Source organism: Ranitomeya variabilis, chromosome 2 (assembly GCF_051348905.1).
Source record: "Ranitomeya variabilis isolate aRanVar5 chromosome 2, aRanVar5.hap1, whole genome shotgun sequence".
Lineage (NCBI taxonomy): Eukaryota > Metazoa > Chordata > Amphibia > Anura > Dendrobatidae > Ranitomeya > Ranitomeya variabilis.
In genome coordinates this window covers 79807440-79830354 of record NC_135233.1, presented here as the reverse complement: position 1 = coordinate 79830354, position 22915 = coordinate 79807440, and the positions used below count along the sequence as shown (strand labels likewise).

The following is a 22915-nucleotide window of genomic DNA, read 5'->3' as shown; positions in this document are numbered from 1 at the left end:
GGAGAGTAATTACTTCCCCGACAGCAAAGGTGACGTTCCCCCCAGGACAGACTGTTATATCCCTGCCCATACGAGCTCGCATCCCTCTAGAAGGAGTACAAGTACAGATTGAGCCCACCTTTACATCCCCTTTGCCCACAGGACTGCTGGTGGCCCGATCCCTGGCTACTGTTAAAAATGGGGCCGTACCAGTGCGATGTGTGAATGTGGACGAACACGATGTCGTGCTACGGGTCCGAAGTGAGATGGCCAAAGTGTTACGACCTTTAGAAGTGATGCCCCCTCCAGATACTTTGCAGTTAACGGTGGATTCCCCTGATCCCTGGATGGTCAGTGTCCGGTCAATGCAGGATCCTGAGCCAATAGCGTTTCGAAAGGGTCAAACTATTCTGGAGCACATGCGGACGGAATTGTCGGGCCTGGATCCATCATAGATCTCACAAGTGCAGCGACTCCTTGGACATTATGCTAAAGTGTTCGCACAACATGAAGATGATTTTGGCTGTACCACGGCCATCGAACATGGAATTCCGACCGGAGATACAGTGCCCATCAGGGAGCGGTACAGACAGATTCCCCCGCAGATGTACCAGGAAGTAAAGACGTTGTTAGGCCAGATGCTACAAAAGGGAGTGATCCGCGAGAGTCAGAGCCCGTGGGCTGCCCCGATCGTGCTGGTGCGGAAAAAGGACGGCACGCTCCGGTTCTGTGTGGACTATCGTAAGCTAAATGCATGCACCGTCCGAGACTCTTATCCACTTCCCCGTATCGAGGAGTCTCTCTCCGTGCTGGGTCGGGCCAAATATTTTTCCACCTTAGACCTAGCCAGCGGATACTGGCAGGTCCCGATGACAGAAGCAGATCGTCCTAAGACAGCGTTTATCCTTCCCATGGGACTATTCGAGTTCAATCGAATGCCGTTTGGGCTGGCCAACGCTCCAGGCACCTTCCAACGATTAATGGAGCGGTGTCTGGGGGATTTGAACTTCGAGGCCACTCTCATTTATCTGGATGACATCATCATCTATGCTCCAACATTCGAGGAACATCTGTGCCGACTGGAGCAGGTACTAGACCGGTTGCTGAAATACGGGCTTAAGGTGAAGCCCCAGAAGTGTCACTTGTTCCGGGAACAGATCGAGTACCTGGGGCATGTGGTGTCCGCCGAAGGAGTCCGGCCATCGCAGGAGAAGATTGCCGCAATCCAGGAGTGGCCCACACCGGAGACCGCCAAGGATGTACGGGCGTTCTTGGGCCTCGCTGGGTACTACCGGCGCTTCGTGAAGAACTTTGCTCGCCGTTCTCACAATCTACAAGTCCTGCTGAAAGGAAGCTCCCCCAAGGAATGGGGAAAGAAGATACAATGGCAGGAGCCACGAGAAGCAGCGTTCCGGGACTTGAAGACAGCTCTCATGGAGCCGCCGGTGTTGGCTTATGCGGACTTTTCGCAACCGTTCATCCTACACACCGACGGCAGCTCTCAGGGATTGGGGGCTGTGTTGTCTCAGGTTCAGGATTGGCGGGAGAGAGTGATCGCCTATGCGAGTCGGTCTCTTCATGACTCTGAGTTGAACCCGGACAATTATAGTTCTTTCAAGGTGGAGCTGCTGGCCGTGGTGTGGGCTATGACGGAGCGGTTCGCTGAGTACCTGGCCGGTTCCGAGGTGCTGATACGCACGGATAACAACCCATTGGCACATCTGGAAAATGCGAAATTGGGTGCCCTGGAACAGCGCTGGGTAGCCCGGATGGCCAAGTACAGATACCGTATCCTCGGAGACCGCCAAGGATGTACGGGCGTTCTTGGGCCTCGCTGGGTACTACCGGCGCTTCGTGAAGAACTTTGCTCGCCGTTCTCACAATCTACAAGTCCTGCTGAAAGGAAGCTCCCCCAAGGAACGGGGAAAGAAGATACAATGGCAGGAGCCACGAGAAGCAGCGTTCCGGGACTTGAAGACAGCTCTCATGGAGCCGCCGGTGTTGGCTTATGCGGACTTTTCGCAACCGTTCATCCTACACACCGACGGCAGCTCTCAGGGATTGGGGGCTGTGTTGTCTCAGGTTCAGGATGGGCGGGAGAGAGTGATCGCCTATGCGAGTCGGTCTCTTCATGACTCTGAGTTGAACCCGGACAATTATAGTTCTTTCAAGGTGGAGCTGCTGGCCGTGGTGTGGGCTATGACGGAGCGGTTCGCTGAGTACCTGGCCGGTTCCGAGGTGCTGATACGCACGGATAACAACCCATTGGCACATCTGGAAAATGCGAAATTGGGTGCCCTGGAACAGCGCTGGGTAGCCCGGATGGCCAAGTACAGATACCGTATCCTCTACAAGCGAGGAGCGGAGAATGTTCATGCTGACGCGTTATCTCGTCTGCGGAAGAACCCCCCAAGAACTAACCGAGATGAGGAGCTGGAGGGAGAAGAAATCCCCTACGCCATCGGGGGCGCTGCTCGGACGGCTGTGAGCCGGGAACAGACCGGGAACGGAACGGCTACAGGACTGTTGGTTCAGAGTCGGGACGAATGGATACGGCTGCAACAGGAAGACCAGGAACTAGCTCCATTGCGACAGTGGATAACGAATGGTCTATTGCCCGTGAGAACCCCTGGACAAACTCTCCCGTCAGACCTGAACCTTCTTCTGCGGCAGTGGGAGCGCCTAACTCTTCAGGACGGGCTCTTATGCCACTTAACCATGGCTCAGGCAGATTCCGAGCCGACCTGGCAGATGGTCTTACCAGGGCCCGTGGTGGCCGCAGTTGCTAAAGAAGCTCATGAGTCCGGGGCACACTTCGGAGTGAAGAGGACGTTTAAGTGGCTGCAAACTCGGTTCTATCATCCTCGGCTGCTTGCGGAAGTACAAACTGCCTGTAGACAATGTCGACAATGTGAGCTAACCAAGTCACCGGAGGAAAGGGCGCCTGTGCAGAGCATCACGACGTCTGCCCCTTTTGAAGTATTAATGATAGACTACATTACCATTGGAGCAGCGCATCAAGGCTACGAACACTGCCTCGTTATGGTAGATCATTTTTCAAAATTCGCGGTAGTCACCCCTACCCGTGATCAGACAGCTGAGTCGGCGGCGAGCGCTATCTGTAAGAACTTTATTCAAGTTTACGGCTGTCCGAGGCGAATACATTCAGATCAAGGCGCCTGTTTCTTGGGCAAAGTCATGGAAGAGCTGCATCGCCTCTACGGCATTGATAAGTCACGCACCACACCGTATCACCCCCAGGGAAATGGGGCTTGTGAGCGGTTTAACCGGACTTTGCTTCAAATGCTGCGTGCGCTAGAACAAGATCAGAAGGCCCGCTGGCCGGAGTATGTGTCTGACCTAGTGTGGGTCTACAACAATAGAGTTCATCAAGTCACAGGACGCACCCCGTATGAAGTGGTCTTTGGGCGCCCAGGAAAAGGCATGACAGATCTGGAACTGTCTTCGGAGGAAGAAGGCCCCCGAACAGGGATGGCTTCGTGGGTGCGTGATCATCGGCATCGGCTGCAGACCTTACACCGACTGGTACACACTCGAATTCGGGAAGTGGAGCATCGGAGCACCCCTACAGCAAAACCCCCAGAGTTCCGGCCAGGTGATCGAGTACTCGTTCGAGAGCAAAGACCGCAAAACAAGTTAGACCATCGTTGGGAAAAAACACCCTATCGGGTGCTTCGCCGTGTAGACCCGCATGGACCTGTATATGAAGTGCAGTCTGAGGCCCCCGGAAGTACAGGTACTCGCATTCTTCATCGCAACATGCTCCGGTTGTGTCGCTCTGTTGACTCGGACACCCCGGAATCCGCAATCAGGGAAGAGCCACCTACGACTGAGTCCCCCAACAACCATTGGTGGGATGAAGAAGATGATGAAGAAGAAGAACGGCGTCAAAATACTCCCCCTATCTCGACAACTACACTACCCCTGACCAGTCACCCTTCCGCTGACGACATTCCCCCAACACCCCCTACACAAGGACCCGAGCCACGACGTTCTGAACGTTCTACTGCCGGTAGACCCCCAACTCGCTACAGTCCTGACTTACACACTAGACAGACCCAAGTGTGGAACAACCCGTCAGATGGGCGACCTGTCAGTGCGAAGGCCTCGCCCGGGGACTGGCGAGCATACAGGGTGGGGGAATGTAGGGGACAGGGACCTGGTGAGCTGTGCAGACGGGTGGAACCATTGTTGCCGGGAGTCGGGGTTCCGGGGGACAGATTTGAGGGGCGCATGGGAAGCCAGGCTCATGTGACAGGAGGCAGAGTGACGCAGGGAGAGGAGAGGATAAAAAGCAAAACGCGCGAAAGCAGGGACAGAGAAGCGCGGGAAATCTCTGAGGAGAGGAAACTGCAGCGCAGTTGTTGTGTGGGTGCAGGCCGCAGTGAGACTTGCTGGAAGCAGGGGGAGAACGTGCAGCAGACACTGCGGGCAATTACCAGAGCCCCCAAAAAGAGGCGCACTCGTCGTCAGCGACCCCCCAGGCAGAGGGGTAGCGCTGATCAGCTCAGGGACAATATTACCGTGCTCCCCGGAAGCATCTTGCCGCAGAGTGCTCCGGGCCCTCCTGGGTTTTTCTTAGCTGTGACTGATACCGATTATTCTGCTAATTCTTCTCAAAAAGACCCCTCTCTGGACGTGGAAACTGTTACCCCGGATCAACGTCCGCCTGTGGGAGGTAACGCAGCACCGCAAAAGACATTCTGGACTCGAATCTACACCTGGGCCCGCCAACGGAGGACACCTCCTTCCCCCGCCATCAGGACTACGTCGCTGACGGAGCTTCGCCATCAGGACTACGTCGCTGACGGAGCTTCACCATCAGGACTACGCCGCTGACGGAGCTTCACCATCAGGACTGCATCGTTGAAACAACGCTGATAAGTGAACTTGGTTGACTTGTTCTTGTTAGTGGGTCACTAGTGAGGCGCTGTCGTGTTTCGCGGGTTTAGTTCAGGGCGCCTATATAGTAGATAGTATTTACTGTGAAATTGTGATCGTGTACCTAAGTTCCCTGCGTGGAAAACTGTTGTTATTCTTTGTTGGGTTGGAAGTTAAAGGAAAGTTAGAAAAAAACATTATTTGCTTTCTGACTCCTCTTTGTCCCTGCATCCTTCTTTATCTGCGGTCTCTACATGGCCTTCATAGATTCCCCCATAGCAATGTGTGCCCTTCATAGACTCCCCCGTAGCAGTGCATGCCCTTCATAGATTCCCCCATAGCAGTGCGTGCCCTTCATAGATTCCCCCATAGCAATGCTTGCCCTTCATAGATTCCCCCATAGCAATGCGTGCCCTTCATAGATTCCCCCATAGCAATGCGTGCCCTTCACAGACTCCCCGTAGCAATGCGTGCCCTTCATAGATTCCCCCATAGCAATGCGTGCCCTTCATAGATTCCCCCATAGCAATGCGTGCCCTTCACAGACTCCCCGTAGCAATGCGTGCCCTTCATAGATTCCCCCATAGCAATGCGTGCCCTTCACAGACTCCCCGTAGCAATGCGTGCCCTTCACAAACTCCCCCGTAGCAATGCGTGCCCTTCATAGATTCCCCCATAGCAATGCTTGCCCTTCATAGATTCCCCCATAGCAATGCGTGCCCTTCATAGATTCCCCCATAGCAATGCGTGCCCTTCACAGACTCCCCCGTAGCAATGCGTGCCCTTCATAGATTCCCCCGTAGCAATGCGTGCCCTTCATAGATTCCCCCATAGCAATGCGTGCCCTTCATAGATTCCCCCATAGCAATGCGTGCCCTTCACAGACTCCCCCGTAGCAATGCGTGCCCTTCATAGATTCCCCCATAGCAATGCGTGCCCTTCATAGATTCCCCCATAGCAATGCGTGCCCTTCACAGACTCCCCGTAGCAATGCGTGCCCTTCACTGACTCCCCCGTAGCAATGCGTGCCCTTCATAGATTCCCCCATAGCAATGCTTGCCCTTCATAGATTCCCCCATAGCAATGCGTGCCCTTCATAGATTCCCCCATAGCAATGCGTGCCCTTCACAGACTACCCCGTAGCAATGCGTGCTCTTCACAGACTCCCCTGTAGCAATGCGTGCCCTTCATAGATTCTTCGTAGCAATGCGTGCCTTCCACAGATGTCCCCATAGAAGTTCATGCCCACCACAGATGCCCTGTAGCAGTGTATCTCCACCACAGGTGTGCCCACTACAGATGCCCTGTAGCAGTAAATGCCCACCACAGATGTCCCCATAGAAGTGCGTGCCCACCACAGGTGCCCTGTAGCAGTGAATGGCCACCACAGATGTCCCCATAGAAGTGCGTGCCCACCACAGGTGCCCTGTAGCAGTGAATGCCCACCACAGACAACCCGTAGCAGTGTGTGACCACCACAGATTCTCCATAGCTGCAACATTTTTTAGTCTGCATAAATACAGTGTCAAAACCGCAGCAATTTCTGATCGTGTGCACATACTTTTTCACGTACCCTTAGAGATCATTTCATCTTCATCTTGCTTAACTGTTCACAATAATTTTGACCAGGGGTGCCCAAACTTTTACATGCCACTGTATGTTTGTAGCTCTTACAAGGCTATAAGATGCCTCCTCCTGCCTCACCCCACATCTATTTGATTTTTAAAGATTTACAAAAAAAAAACTCTTGGCATCTGAAAAGAGGTTTGAAATTTTGTTTTTTTTTCAGTGATTTTCAGAAGAATGATAATAAAAGTAAAGCATACAATCTTTACTGTTTTCTTGCCAACAGGTGAAGATTAACAGCAGGCTTGTGAAGGGTGTGCTGGCACTGGAACTGGCTGGTGTAGTTGGCGTCTACCTGCTATACTTCAAGATGGATTCAAGCCAAGGTCGGGTCCCTTAAGTTTTTCTCAATTTCCAAATCTACATAAATCTCAATTCACATCGGTTTGTTTTCCGTTTGTTCCTTTTGTTATCCTGTGCAACCTTGTTTCAAACTAAAGCAGAGGGGCCCATTGATTTCTATGGTGTCACTCTTCTTTCCATCATTCTGCATTCACTATTTTTTTTTAATTTTAAAAATAAACAAAAGGAAAACAGACTAACCCCATAGAAATCAATGAGCCCCTCTGCTTGCATTTGAAACATGTAAAGGAAAAAACACCAAAGAGAGTGCTCCATGTGTGACACAAAAATGAGGGGGACGGTTAGGCCGGTTTCACACTTGCGTTTGGGTAGAGTGCGTAGGGCTGTGTACTTCCTCCCTTAAGTTCCGTCTACTTCCGCACTTCCCTTATGCTCCGCCTACTTCTGCATGCGTCCTGCGTACCTATCTTTAACATTGGGTACGCAGGGACATGCGTTGTATGCGGATGCGTCCTCATGCGTCGTTTTGACGTGCCTGCCGACCGCACGTCATTTTTTTTTTTTTTGGGGGGGGGGGGTCACCCCATTGTTAAGAACCAGTAAAGGCTAACTGTGAGCTGATATTAATAGCCTGGGAAGCTCCATGTTTATTATCCTTTTCCCAGAGTATAAACTTCAACCCCCAACTGTCTGCTTTCCCTCATCTGGTTAAGAAAAGTATGGGGGACCCCACGCCATTTTTTTTTCTTTTATTTATTTCATTATTCGCTAAATACATGTACAGTAAGCTACACATTATACAGCTCTGGTAAAAATTGAGACCACTGTAAAATGTTCAGTTTCTCTGATTTTTCTCTTTATAGGTATATTTTTCAGTAAAATGTAAATTGTTCTTTTAGTCTACAAACTTCTGACAACATGTCTCCAAATTTCCAAGCAATAGATTTTGTTTTGTTTTTTTCTGAAAAGAAGAAATGGTCAAAATTAAAAAAAAAATAAAATGCGTTTTTAGACCTCAAAAAATGCAAAGAAAGCAAGTTCATAATCATTTAGAAACAACAATACTAATGTTTTAACTCAGGAAGAGTTCAGAAATCAATATTTTGTGGAATAACCATGATTTTTAATCACAGCTTTCATGCGTCTTGGCATGCTTTCCACCAGTCTTTCACACTGCTCCTGGAGCAAAAATGTAAGCAGTTCTTCTTTGTTTGATGGCTTGTGACTATCCATCATCCTCTTGATTACATTCCAGAGGTTTTCAATGGGGTTCAGGTCTGGAGATTGGGCTGCCCATGACAGGGTTTGGTGGTCACTTAATTTTTGCCAGAGCTGTATATCTCAATGACCTCTATCATCTATCTATACCTGTATATTAGATTGTTTTATTAGTTAGTAAACTACCGTATATACTCGAGTATAAGCCGACCCGAGTATAAGCCGACCCCCCTAATTTTGCCACAAAAAAACTGGGAAAACTTAATGACTCGAGTATAAGCCTAGGGTGGGAAATGCAGCAGCTACCGGTAAATGTCAAAACTAAAAATAGATACCAATAAAAGTACAATTAATTGAGACATCAGTAGGTTAAGTGTTTTTGAATATCCATATTGAATCAGGAGCCCCATATAATGCTCCATGCAGTTTATGATGGCCCCATAAGATGTTCCATATTAGAGTATGCCCCATATAATCCTGCATAAAGGTTAATAAAGGCCCCATAAGATGCTCCATAGACACATTTGCCCAATATAATGCTGCACAAATGCTGATTATGGCCCCATAAGATGCTCCATAAAGATATTTGCAACATATAGTGCTGCACAAACCTTTATTATGGCCCCATAAGATGATCCATACAGACACTTGCACCATATACCATAGTGCCCTACAAACGTTAATTATAGCCCCATACAGACACTTGCCCCATATAGTGCTGCACAAATGTTATGGCCCCATATAGTGCTGCACAAACGTTATGGCCCCATATAGTGCTGCACAAACGTTATGGCCCCATAGATGCCCCATACAGACACTTGCCCCCATATAGTGCTGCACAAACGTTATGGCCCCCATATAGTGCTGCACAAACATTATGGCCCCATATAGTGTTGCACAAACATGGCCCCATATAATGCTGCTCAAACTTTATGGCCTCATATAGTGCTGCACAAATGTTATGGCCCCATATAGTGCTGCACAAATGTTATGGCCCCATATAGTGCTGCACAAATGTTATGGCCCCATATAATGCTGCACAAACATTATGGCCCCATATAATGCTGCACAAACATTATGGCCCCATATAATGCTGCACAAACATTATGGCCCCATATAGTGCTGCACAAATATTGTGGCCCCATATAGTGCTGCACAAATGTTATGGCCCCATATAGTGCTGCACAAATGTTATGGCCCCATATAGTGCTGCACAAATGTTATGGCCCCATATAGTGCTGCACAAATGTTATGGCCCCATATAGTGCTGCACAAACATTATGGCCCCATATAGTGCTGCACAAACATTATGGCCCCATATAATGCTGCACAAACTTTATGGCCCCATATAGTGCTGCACAAACATTATGGCCCCATATAGTGCTGCACAAATGTTATGGCCCCATATAGTGCTGCACAAACATTATGGCCCCATATAGTGCTGCACAAACATTGTGGCCCAATATAGTGCTGCACAAATGTTATGGCCCCATATAGTGCTGCACAAATGTTATGGCCCCATATAATGCTGCACAAACTTTATGGCCCCATATAGTGCTGCACAAATGTTATGGCCCCATATAATGCTGCACAAACTTTATGGCCCCATATAGTGCTGCACAAATGTTATGGCCCCATATAATGCTGCACAAACTTTATGGCCCCATATAGTGCTGCACAAATGTTATGGCCCCATAGATGCTCCATACAGACACTTGCCCCATTTTCTGCAATTAAAAAAAAAAAATATCACATACTCACCTCTCCGTCGCTCAGGCCCCCGGCACTTTCAATAGTCACCTGCACCTCGTTCCGGCGCCACTCCATGCTCAGCACTGACGTTCAGCAGAGGGCGCGCACTAACCACGTCATCGCGCCCTCTGACCTGAGCGTCACTGCTGAAGACAGAGCGGCGCCCGGAACTAGGAAAGGTGACTATCGCGCAGCGCTGCCCTCCCCTCCCCGTATACTCACCTGGTCCTGGCGCTGTGCAGTCCCTGCTTCCCCGACGCCGCAGCTTCTAACTGTACTGAGCGGTCACTGTTACCGCTGATTACAGTAATGAATATGCGGCTCCACCTCTATGGGAGGTGGAGTCGCATATTCATTGCCATAATGAGCGGTACCATGTGACCGCTCAGTACAGGAAGAAGCTCAAGCTGCTGCTGCCGGGGAAGCCAGGGACCTGCAGGGACCGCGCCTGGACTAGGTGAGTATTTTTAGACATCCCCCACTCCCCCTCCCCTGCCGACCTCTGGGTATGACTCGAGTATAAGACGAGAGGGGGACTTTCAGCCCAAAAAAGTGGGCTGAAAATCTCGGCTTATACTCGAGTATATACGGTAGCTTGAAATGACAGAGAATTACTGTATATAAAAGCAGATGTTAACGCATTGCATACTCATCTCAGACGAGTGGTACTTGCTAAAAATCACATTGTACTCGCATGACAAAAAATTTTAAATGCTAGTATGACTCCATCCTAAGGACACTAGCAGTATATGGTCAGTTTTTTACCTCAGTATTTGTAAGCCAAAACCAATGGGTGATAAATACAGAAGTGGTGACGTGTTTCTATTATACTTTTCCTCTGATTGTTCCTCTCCTTGTTTTGGCTTACAAATACTGAGGTAAAATACTGACCAAATACTGAATGTGTGCACGTGGCCTAAAACCTACACAAAAACATTTTATGCCTTTGGTTAATAGGAAAGATGAAAGAATTCAATGGACCCATCCCTGAGTGTCTGGTGTGTTCATACCTCTCCCCACATTTAACCTGAATACAGTGGACTATTTTGTGCTACTTTGGCATATAGGAAAATGTATTTATAATATATTTATATAACGCCATCATATTTCACAGCGCTTTACAGACATTATCATTACTCTTCCCATTGGGGCTCACAATCTAGATTCCCTATCAGTATGTCTTTGGAGTGTGGGAGGAAACCGGAGAACCCGGAGGAAACCCACACAAACAAGGGGAGAACATACAGACTCCTTGCAGATGTTGGCCTTGGTGGGATTTGAATCCAGGACCACTGAGCAACCATGCTGCCCAAGAAACAGACTAGAAAGACTAGTCAAATATACAAATTATATAATATATTTAAAAAAAGAAAACTATTGTTTTTCATAAAATCATACTTTATGCCACCTTCCGCAGACATGTACAATTATATAAGGCCATATGACTGAGGGTCTTCATGTATTTCTGCAGATTTTATACCATCTAATTAATCTTGTGTTCTCCTCTGTCAGATTTCCGGCATACAATGAACAGAAGATTTCCTTCCGTTTTAGAAGGTAACAATTATTTATATATTTTTTTCAGAATAAATACTATCCAGTAATATACTAAATAATATTAAGGGAATTAGACACCCTTTCTTATTTAAAACTGACCCATGGTGGTCCCAAAAGGAAAAATGCAGACATGTCTAAACCAGAGGGACCCCAGCTATTCCTCTGTATTGCTGCTTGCTTCCTCCTTCAGTCTCCTGCCAGGGGGAAAAGCAGGCAGCTTCACATTTTCCTACTTGGTCGGTACGTGACCACTGCAGTTATATATTGGTATCGGTGGTGGCACACTGATTGGCTGCAGTGGTCACACAACCTCCCTTAAAAGACAAAGAGAGCATAAGTTAATGCAGGTATGGGTTAACCCCTTAACGACATGTAACAGAACATCACATGTCTGTTGCCGGTATGTAAAGTGGCATCGTCCTTGGAAATTCCGGCTGTGGTACGTAGCCAGCATCTTGGTGTAACTGAAGCAACTGGAGCTAGCTCTGATCGCAGCTGTTTAACCATTTAAATTCTGTTGTCAATTACTGATGATGACACACTCTTGGGTGCACCAGCTACCACTGGCCCGCCTGCTACCTGATCACAGAGCAGCTGATGGGCTGTTATTCATGTCTGTGGCTGGGCTTCCTAGAAGAGCGTCATTTTGACTATATTTTATTGTATTGCACTATACATATGAGGGTTAGCATTCTGCGGGACGAGTTTTAGTTTTAACTGACGCCATTCATGTTCACATAAAGTGTACTGAACTATAGTAAAATATTCCAGTGATTCTGAATAGCGATGAGCGAACATGCTTGTGTGCTATCTGAAACATGTAGCCGCTGGGACTCGAACATACTTATTGAGCATGCCGAAGACAACCAGGTAGCACATGAGCATGCTCTGATAACTCCTTATCTGAGCACATTCGGTTATCATTAATTCTGGGGGGGAAAAAAATAACACAATTTTCCAATTGTTGTTTAATTTCATTACAGTCATTGTGCAGTAATCAAGGCCTGGCAATGTGATTATCCAGGTCTGTACGGTTACAACATTGACAAATTGGTGTGTGTGTATGTATGTATGTGTGTGTGTGTATATATATATATATATATATATATATATATATATATATATATATATATATATATATATATATATATATATATATATATATATATATATACATACATACTAGATTGTGGCCCGATTCTAACGCATCGGGTATTCTAGAATATGCATGTCCCAATCATGGACCAATCAGCGACAGGCACAGTCTGCCGCGAGTTATGGAATCATCATTGTCCATATACTACGGGGACATGCATATTCTAGAATACCCGATGCGTTAGAATCGGGCCACAATCTAGTATATATATATTCACACTGAAGGCATCAAAACTATGAAGTAAAACATGTGGAATTATATAAATAACAAAAAAGTGTGAAACAACTGAAAACATGTCTTATATTCTAGGTTCTTCAAAGTAGCCACCTTTTGCTTTGATGACTGCTTTACACAATCTTGGCATTCTCTTGATGAGCTTCAAAAAGTAGTCACCGGGAATGGTTTTCACTTCACAGGTGTACCCTGTCAGCTTTAATAAATGGGATTTCTTGCCTTAAAAATGGGGTTGGGACTATCAGTTGTGTTGTGCAGAAGTCTGGTGGATACACAGCTGATAGTCCTGCTGAATAGACTGTTAGAATTTGTATTATGGCAAGAAAAGCCGCTAAGTAAAGAAAAACGAGTGGCCATCATTACTTTAAGAAATGAAGGTCAGTCAGTCCGAAAAATTGGGAAAACTTTGAAAGTGTCCCCAAGTGCAGTTGCAAAAACCATCAAGCGCTACAAAGAAACTGTCTCACATGAGGACCGCCCCAGGAAAGGAAGACCAAGAGTCACCTCTGCATCTGAGGATAAGTGTATCCGAGTCACCAGCCTCAGAAATCGCAGGTTAACAGCAGCTCAGATTAGAGACCAGGTCAATGCCACACAGAGTTCTAGCAGCAGACACATCTCTACAACAACTGTTAAGAGAAGGCTTTGTGCAGCAGGCCTTCATGGTAAAATAGCTGCTAGGAAACCACTGCTAAGGACAGGAAACAAGCAGAAGAGACTTGTTTGGGCCAAAGAACACAAGGAATGGACATTGGACCAGTGGAAATCTGTGCTTTGGTCTGATGAGTCCAAATTTGAGATCTTTGGTTTCAACCACCGTGTCTTTGTGCGACGCAGAAAAGGTGAACGGATGGACTCTACGTGCCTGGTTCCCACCGTGAAGCATGGAGGAGGAGGTGTGATGGTGTGGGGGTGCTTTGCTGGTGACACTGTTGGGGATTTATTCAAAATTGAAGGCATACTGAACCAGCATGGCTACCACAGAATCTTGCAGCGGCATGCTATTCCATCCTTTTTGCCTTTAGTTGGACCATCATTTATTTTTCAACTGGACAATGACCCCAAACACACCTCCAGGCTGTGTAAGGGCTATTTGACCAAGAAAGAGAGTGATGGGGTGCTACGCCAAGAATGTCAAGAGTGTGCAAAGCAGTCATCAAAGCAAAAGGTGGCTACTTTGAAGAAACTAGAATATAAGACATTTTCAGTTGTTTCACGCTTTTTTGTTAAGTATATAATTCCACATGTGTTAATTGATAGTTTTGATACCTTCAGTGTGAATAGTCATGAAAATACAGAAAAATCTTTAAATGAGAGGGTGTGTCCAAACATTTGGTCTGCACTATATATATATATATATATATATATATATATATATATATATTACTGTAAATATATAATCTGTTTTTCTCCTACGCTTCATTGGGGGACACAGGACCATGGGTGTTATGCTGCTGCCACTAAGAGGACACTAAGTGACTATAGATATAGAAAGATTAACTCCTCGTCTGCAGTATACACCCTTCTGCTGGCTCTAAGTGAACCAGTTCTTGCTTAGTGTCTGTAGGAGGCACTTGGGTCTGGTTTTCAGACCCAAACGTTTTTATTTTTATTTTTTATTTTTATTTTTGCTTAACGGAGTGAAGGAGGCGACGGATCGTTTCAAGGTTCCGATCTCCCCCGACTCATCAACAGGCGAGAATGCGGAGTGTCGCCTCTCCGTACCCTCTCCTGCGATGTGGGATGCCATACTTGAGCTCACTTTAGGAGCAACGGTTCCTTCGGGTCCCGATCTCCCCACACCAGCAACGGGCGAGCACATAGAGTGTCGCCTCTATGTATCCTCTCCTGGAGCCAGGCCTATAGCCGGACAACTTGCCCTGTCCCACCCTATGGAAGTGAACCCACTGGATGTACAGAGGCCCTCCATTGGCGTCCGTGCAGCCCCCACTTATATTAAGCGGATGATGAAAGGTGGCAGAAAGGCTCTCTCCACCTCCTTTGTCTATGAGGATGGTGGATTGAGAGTGAACCCCAGGACCAGCACACCTGCAGCTACGGCTCTGCTACGTCTCCTGGCACTCCGTGAGTAAGACTACAGCTGGTAGAAGAGGCTCCATCTGGGCGCAGAGAAGGGGGCTCCTGGTCCCGGGGAGGGGGAGGTGTCCCGTGGCGTTTTGTACACCGTTACAGCCCCTCTCAGTTTGCCCCCCAGCAGCGACAGGGTTCCGGTTCCTCCCCAGCTTCTAGCAGGCTCGCGGGCACTGCAATGAACAACCGCGGCCCCCACTTTCACTCGGCTCCAAAAATTTAGTCCCCGGCTTCTAGCCGGGATAGGCTGCAGGCTCAACGGGCGCTGCGGTGAACGACTGCGGCCCACACTTTAACCCGGCTCCAGAAATTTAGTTCCTGGCTTCTAGCCGGGATAGGCCGCATTTTAATGGCCCCGCCTACCGGGGGTGGCGCCATTCTTGCGTTCTGGCGCTTCTCGTTCCAAACAAGAAGCACCTTCCTTATCTCGGCGGCCATCTTTCTACACCTCTGGCAGCGCAGCCTTGGAACCTGGACACCAGCAGGGACAGCATGACAGCAGCACTGACAGAAGCGCTGCATGGGCGGCGGACAGCGGCATTTCCCCTGGGTACTCAAGACACAGGACCTGGGTAAGCTACAGAATCATAGCTTAACCCTTTCTCTGCACATACATCCTCCCTCTCTCTCTCTTTTCCAAGGGATGCCAGGGTACACTATGTCTCAACCTAAAGCATCCAAAAAGGCTAACAAAACACATACTGTTTTTTTGCATCATGTACCACTTGCAAGATTTCTTTGCCCCGAGGTCACAATACTGCATTCTGCACAGCCTGTGACCCGGTATCTGCCCAGGAGCCACCCACCACTGCTACCGACCCTAGCGAGCCTAGTCCCCCTGAGTGGGCTATTTCCCTGTCACGGTCTATGGCTTCTCTGGCCAAGGCAATAGACTCTCTCTGGGACCCCTCCTCAAGTCAGGGTGTCAGTTGCGAAAAACCCTTCCAACGGACAAGATTCATCATCCAGCAGGGGTCTTGCTTTATCAAAAAGTGCTCATGTTTCTAGAAAAAGGACACATGGCACGTCCCCCGAACCTTCTCGTGCTTCGGCCTTCCGTATGTTTGGCTTCTCGCTCCCTCTCTCCAGGGGTTGGTAGCGAACATGATTCAGAATACGAATCTGATGCGTCCTCAGATCAGGACTCGCAGAATTATCAGGAGACAGTTGATTCCCTTATTGAGTCAGTTAACAAGGCTCTGAGGGTGGACAAGGAACCCGTATCTATCCCAGATCACGCCGTGTCTTGCCAACCACCCCGAGTTTAAGGACATCGTTGAGAGACATAGGGATCGACCGGATAAGCGCCTCACAGAGCAGAAGCCCATGGAGTCTAGATATCCCTTTGCTCCTGCTGTAAAAAAGGATTGGTTACAGTCCCCCCCCCCCCCAGTGGATCCTCCCGTATCGCAGCTTGCATCTAAACATCTAAAACTCTTTTATCCTTGTCCGATAGCTCAGCAGTCAAAAATCCTAGTGACCGCCAAATTGACAATCTTGCTTGGTTAGTCTTTGAGGCCTCTGGAGCTGTGCTCTTTCCATCCTTTGCTGCAACCTGGGTGGCTAAGGCTATGGTCTATTGGGCTGAGGCCTTGTCCGCATCCGTTCAGGAAACTAACCTCCCGCCTGAGGTGGCATGCCTCGCTAGCCAGATATCTCGGGCTGGGGATTTCGTTATGTCCTCTTCTTTAGATGCGGCGAACTGCGCTTCACAAGCAGCAGCAATCACCATTAGGAGGGCGCTATGGCTCAGAGAATGGTGTGCGAATTTTGCTTCCAAAAAGTCCTTAACCTCTCTGCCCTATCAAAGCGGTCACTTATTTGGAGAAAACTTGATCAACTAATCTCCGACGCTACTGGAGGGAACAGTAAGTTGCTTCCCCAGCAGAGGCCTGTTCGACCATTTCGGAACCAACAACAACAAGTTCGGACCCAGTATTTTCGTAACAACCCCAGCTGGTCCTCTACAACCGTCTCTTCGGGACCAGGGTGGGCCCCGCGTATGGATAGAGGTTCCCAGGTCTCATACAGACCAACCCATTCCTGGAAGAGCAGGCCTAGACAGCCTTGACCTAAGGGAGCCAGATCACACAGATCCTCTGCACAATGACTCAGTGTGGTATCCGGGGGGCGCCAAAAAAGTAGGAGGTCGTCTGCTTTTGTTCCGTCAAGCCTGGCTCTCGGTTGTTCATGTCGAGTGGGTCAGAGATCTGGTGTCCTCCAGATACAAAATAGATTTAGTCTCCTCCACCAATGCGGTTTTTCCTGTCTTCTCCTCCCAAGGCAAAGACAGCAGCATTCTTCCGAGCCATAAAAGCCCTCAGAAAGGACGGGGTCATTTTACCGGTTCTGCAAAACAAAAGGTCCAAGGGTTTTTACTCGAACCTATTTGTGTTCCCAAAAAAAGGATGGAACAGTGCCGCCCATACTGGACCTAAAACTGTTGAACAAGTTCATCAGAGTGTGACGGTTCGGAATGGAGTCGCTCCCTTCAGTCATCGCTTCAATGGAAAAAGGAGACTTCCTAGCGTCCATAGACATCCAGGACGCTTACCTTCACATCCCCCTCACCAAAGATTTCTACGATTCGCGGTTCAATTCGCTGCCTTGCCCTTCGGCCTCACCACCACCCCCAGAATCTTCACCAAGGTCATGGCGGCTTCCATGGCTATCCTTCACGCTCAGGGGGGGGGGGGGGGGTTGTAGTGCTACTGTATCTAGACGATCCTGATCAAGGGACCGTCTTTTCACACCTGCAAGAGTACGTGAGTATCACGATAGATACACTTTCTCGCCTGGGCTGGAAGATACACTTCAAAAAGTCCTCGCCAGTACCAGCTCAGCGAATTCCTTTCTTGGAAATGATTCTGGACACTTCCCGAGGGTTGGTGATCCTTCCTCCGGAAAAAGTCTTAGCCTTACAGCGGGGAACACAGATGCTCTCCCGCTCTTTTCTCACTCTCTGCGTTTCAGTATGAGTACTTGGCAAGATGGTGGCAGCTGTAGAGGCGGTTCCATTCGCACAGCTACACCTCCGCCCCTTGTAACATGCCCTTCCGGCGGCTTGGGACAGGAATCCGTTCACTCTCGACCGTCGATTCCAGCTTTCTCCACGGGTCAAGCAGACTGTCACGATCCATTTCTGGATTTGTGGCAGATCTGGTTCCTCTCAGTTGGTCATCGGGGGTTAATGCAGTTTTTGCCAACCCAACCCCCACCCCCACCCCCCACCCCCGTTGGCCGCTGGTGTTATTGCATTGCTGCTGGGTCGGCTGATGTTGGTAGTGACCACTCCCACCATCCTTTAAGTGGTCACCTGATGCATCAGCTGACTGTCAGTGTTAGTTCATACTGCAGCGACCAAGCTGGGAGAAGGAGCTTGCTGGGAACAGTTGTTCTACTGTTGAGTCCGGTGTATCTGGTGTTTCTTCCCGCTGTGCTTTGCAGCATTAAGCTGAGTGTTGTTCTCCTATACCTTGTCTGTCTTTCCTTACCCCTTGTTGTATTAGTGCAGCGGTGGGACCAGTGCTCTCACCTGCCAGTTACCTGTGTAGGGATAGGTGCAGGGCAAGTGAGGGACTAGGTATCCTGGTCGGCGACAGGGTGAAAGAACCCGTATAGGGACGGTAGCAAGATCAGTGCACATCTGCAGGCCAGTGCAGGAGGTGCCCATTCCCCCAGTCCCTACCGACAGGGCCCACTGATGTAATTGTGTCCCCGGTGTTCCCTTGTTTGTTGTGCTGTTTGTGACAAACCTACGGTTGGGTCGTTTCATACCGGGTCAGTCACATCGTGACACAGTCCCTCAGGTGGTGGACGCTGAAGTCTTCGCTGGAACAGGGGAAGTCCTTCCTTCTAGTACATTGGCTAGTGGTGACCACAGACGCCAGCCTTCTTGGCTGGGGGGCAGTGTTCCACCATCACACGGCACAGGGACACTGATCTTCTCGAGATTCGAGTCTGCTGATAAACATTTTGGAGATACGGGCAATCAAGTTAGCCCTTCTGCGGTTTCATCAACTACTGGCAGGTCGACCCATCAGGATTCAGTCCGACAACGCCACAGCTGTGGCGTACATCAACCGTCGGGTGGGCACCCGCAGCAGGGCAGCCATGATCGAAGTAAGTCACATTCGCTGATGGGCTGAGAGGAAACACTCGGTGATCTCGGCAGTCCACATCCCGGGCGTAGAGAATTGGGCGGCAGACATTCTCAGTCACCAGGGTCTCGCCTCGGGAGAGTGGTCTCTGCATCCGGAGGGCTTTCAGCAGATCTGCTGTTTCTGGGGGACTCCGGATGTGGATCTGATGACCTTAAGGCTAAACACCAAAGTTCCCAAGTTCATAGCTTGGTCCCACGACCCAGTTGCCATCGGATCGGACGCATTGGTCCTTCCGTGGTATTCCCCCCACTCCCCTTACTTCCGATCAGAAGAAGATCAGAGCGGAGGGGGCACCAGTGATCCTGGTTGCGCTGGATTGGCCGCACTGGGCGTGGTATGCGGAACTAGTTCAACTCGTCGCCGACGTTCCCTGGCGACTGCCGGATCGCACAGATCTGCTGTCCCAGGGCCCTATTTACCATCAGAATTCCGAGGCCCTGTGTTTTTATCGGCATGGCCGTTGAATCCTGGGTTCTAGCTCAAGCAGGATTCTCTCGTCAAGTGATCTCCACCATGTTAAGTGCTAGGAAGCCCGCGTCTATGCGCATTTATCACCGCACCTGGAAGACCTTCTCATGGTGCAAAGACCGTGGACTCTCTCCTCTTGACTTTTCCATTCCTTCCATTTTGGAATTTCTACAGACCTGATTGGAGTCAGGTCTCGCTCTTAGCTCACTCAAAGGGCAGATTTCAGCCTTATTGGTTCTGTTCCAACTCAGGATTGCCAACAGATTACAGGTGAAGACCTTCATTCAGGGAGTCTCTCATGTGGTGCCTCCCTATAAGATGCCATTGGAACCATGGGATCTTAATTTGGTCCTCGGGGTTTTACAGGAGATCCCTTTTCGAAGGATGTATCACTAACTTTCCTGGAAAGTAGCTTTCCTAGTCGCGGTCACGCCAATCAGGCGTGTCTCGGAGTTGTCAGCCCTGTCCTGCCGAGCTCCGTTTCCATCAAGACAAGGTGGTTCTGAGAACGTCCCCGTCTTTTCTACTGAAAGTTCTCTTCTTTCCATCTCAACGAGGATATTGTTTTGCCCTCACTCTGTCCAGCACCAGTACATCGTATCGAGAAGGCTCTTCACACCCTGGATCCTAGTGAGAGCCCTGAAGAGATATGTCTCGTGGACGGCGTCTTTTCGCAAGACAGATTCCCTATTCGTGGTTCCGGAGGGGCATAGGAAGGGCCTAGCCACTTCAAAGGCCACAATAGCCAAGTGGATTTGCTCGGCTATTCAGGAGTCCTACCGTGTTAGGGGCAAACCTGTCCCAACGGGGATTAAGGCACATTCCACTCGGACAGTGGGTGACTCTCGGGCCATTCGGCACCAGGCGTCAGCAGAACAAGTCTGCAGAGCTGCGACCTGGTCCAGCTTGCATATTTTCACAAAACATTACAGTATTCATTCTCAGGCCTCTGCAGATGCGGCCCTCGGCAGACGGATTCTGCAGGCAGCCGTACCACATCTGTAACTCATTGGTACATGGGGTAATAACAGTTGATTGTTTACCACCCAGGGACTGCTTTAGGACGTCCCATGGTCCTGTGTCCCCCAATGAGGCGTAGGAGAAATAGGGATTTTTGTGTACTCATCGTAAAATCCTTTTCATTGAGGGACACAGCACCCACCCTGTTAGGCTGCTTTCACACACAGTTTTTTGCCGTCAGTCACAATCCGGCGAATTGTGAAAACAAAAAAACTGATTGCGACGGATGGTCTCACGTTTCATCCATTTTTTGAAAATTGTTTATCCGACGGCCGGAGAAAACGGACATAGTAACGTTTTTTGTCCGTCTAAAAAACGGACAGCGACGGATCCGTTGCCGTCCGTCGTTTGCTATAGTGGAAGCCTTTGGCGCCGGATCCGTCAAATGATGGAATCCGGCAATGAAATCTGTTTGTTTTTTTTAAACTGAGCATGCGTCAATTATTTTTTTTATTTTTTATTTTAAGGATCCAATTAGCAGGATCAGCTAGTCGGATCTGGCGAAAAAATGGATCCGTCGCATCAGTTTTTCACAATCTGCGATGGATCCGTTGTTTTCAAAATTCAACAGATTGTGACTGATGGCAAAAAACTGATGTGTGAAATCAGCCTAAGTCTAATGATTTGTTTGTTTTCTTGGATTTGACATACAGCCCCTGGCAAAAATTATGGAATCACCGACCTTGAAGGATGTTCATTGAGTTGTTTAATTTTGTAGAAAAAAAGCAGATCACAGACATGGCACAAAACTAAAGTCATTTCAAATGGCAATTTTGTGGCTTTAAGAAACACTAAAAGAGATCAAGAACTAAAAATGTTGTAGTCAGTAATGGTTACTTTTTTAACCAAGCATAGGGGGAAAATTATGGAATCACTCAATTCTGAGGAAAAAATTATGGAATCATGAAAAACAAACAAACAAAAAAAAACACTCCAAAACATCACTAGTATTTTGTTGCACCACCTCTGGCCTTTATAACAGCTTGCAGTCTCTGAGGCATGGACTTAATGAGTGTCAAACAGTACTCTTCATCAATCTGGCTCCAACTTTCTCTGATTGCTGTTGCCAGATCAGCTTTGCACGTTGGAGCCTTCTCATGGACCATTTTCTTCAACTTCCACCAAAGATTTTCAATTGTATTGAGATCCGGACTATTTGCAGGCCATGACATTGACCTTATGTGTCTTTTTTCAAGGAGTGTTTTCACAGTTTTTGCTCTATGGCAGGATGCATTATCATCTTGAAAAATTATTTCATCCCCAAACATCCTTTCAATTGATGAGATTAGAAAAGTGTCCAAAAAATCAACATAAACTTGCGCATTTATTGAAGATGTAATGACAGCCATCTCCCCAGTGCCTTTACCTGACATGCCGCCCCATAACATCAATGACTGTGGAAATTTGCATGTTCTCTTCAGGCAGTCATCTTCATAAATCTCATTGGAACAGCACCAAACAAAAGTTCCAGAATCATCACCTTGCCCAATGCAGATTCGTAATTTATCACTGAATATGACTTTCATCCAGTCATCCACAGTCCACGATTGATTTTCCTTAGCCCACTGTAACCTTGGTTTTTTTCTGTTTAGGTGTTAATGATTGCTTTTGTTTAGCTTTTCTGTATGTAAATCCCATTTCCTTTAGGCAATTTCTTAAGGTACCGTCACATTAAGCGACGCTGCAGCGATATCGACAACGATGCCGATCGCTGCAGCGTCACTGTGTGGTCGCTGGAGAGCTGTCACACAGACAGCTCTCCAGCGACCAACGATGCCAAAGTCCCCGGGTAACCAGGGTAAACATCGGGTTACTAAGCGCAGGGCCGCGCTTAGTAACCCGATGTTTACCCTGGTTACCAGTGTAAATGTAAAAAAAAAAAAACACTACATACTTACATTGCCGTGTCTGTCGCATCCCTCGCCTTCAGCTTCCCTGAACTGTGTAAGCGCCGGCCCTAAAGCACAGCGGTGACGTCACCGCTGTGCTTTGCTTTACGGCCGGCACTGACACATTCAGTGCAGGAAGCTCTGAGCAGCAGCGCGGACGCCGGGGGACGTGACAGACATCAGAGGGTGAGTATGTAGTGTTTTGGTTTTTTTTTACTTTTACAATGGTAACCAGGGTAAATATCGGGTTACTAAGCACGGCCCTGCGCTTAGTAACCCGATATTTACCCTGGTTACCAAAAAAAACATTGCTGGCATCGTTGCTTTTGCTGTCAAACACGACGATACACGCCGATCTGACGACCAAATAAAGTTTTGGACTTTCAGCAACGACCAGCGATATCACAGCGGGATCCAGATCGCTGCTGCGTGTCAAACACAACGATATCGCTATCCAGGACGCTGCAACGTCACGGATCGTTGTCGTTCTCGTTGCAAAGTCGTTTAGTGTGAAGGTACCTTTACAGTTCGGTCACAGATGTTGACTCCAATTTCCA

At 48.4% G+C, this 22915-nt stretch overlaps 1 protein-coding gene across 1 annotated transcript in view; it reads left to right on the top strand.

Moving 5' to 3' along the window:
* Positions 1–22915, top strand: part of LOC143804467 (protein CEBPZOS-like) — a 77117-nt gene that overhangs the window by 3370 nt on the left and 50832 nt on the right. Inside the window, exons 2-3 of the mRNA XM_077282583.1 lie at positions 6734–6833; positions 11293–11337. Coding sequence (XP_077138698.1) covers positions 6734–6833; positions 11293–11337 — 145 coding nt within the window. The remainder of the gene's footprint in view (positions 1–6733; positions 6834–11292; positions 11338–22915) is intronic.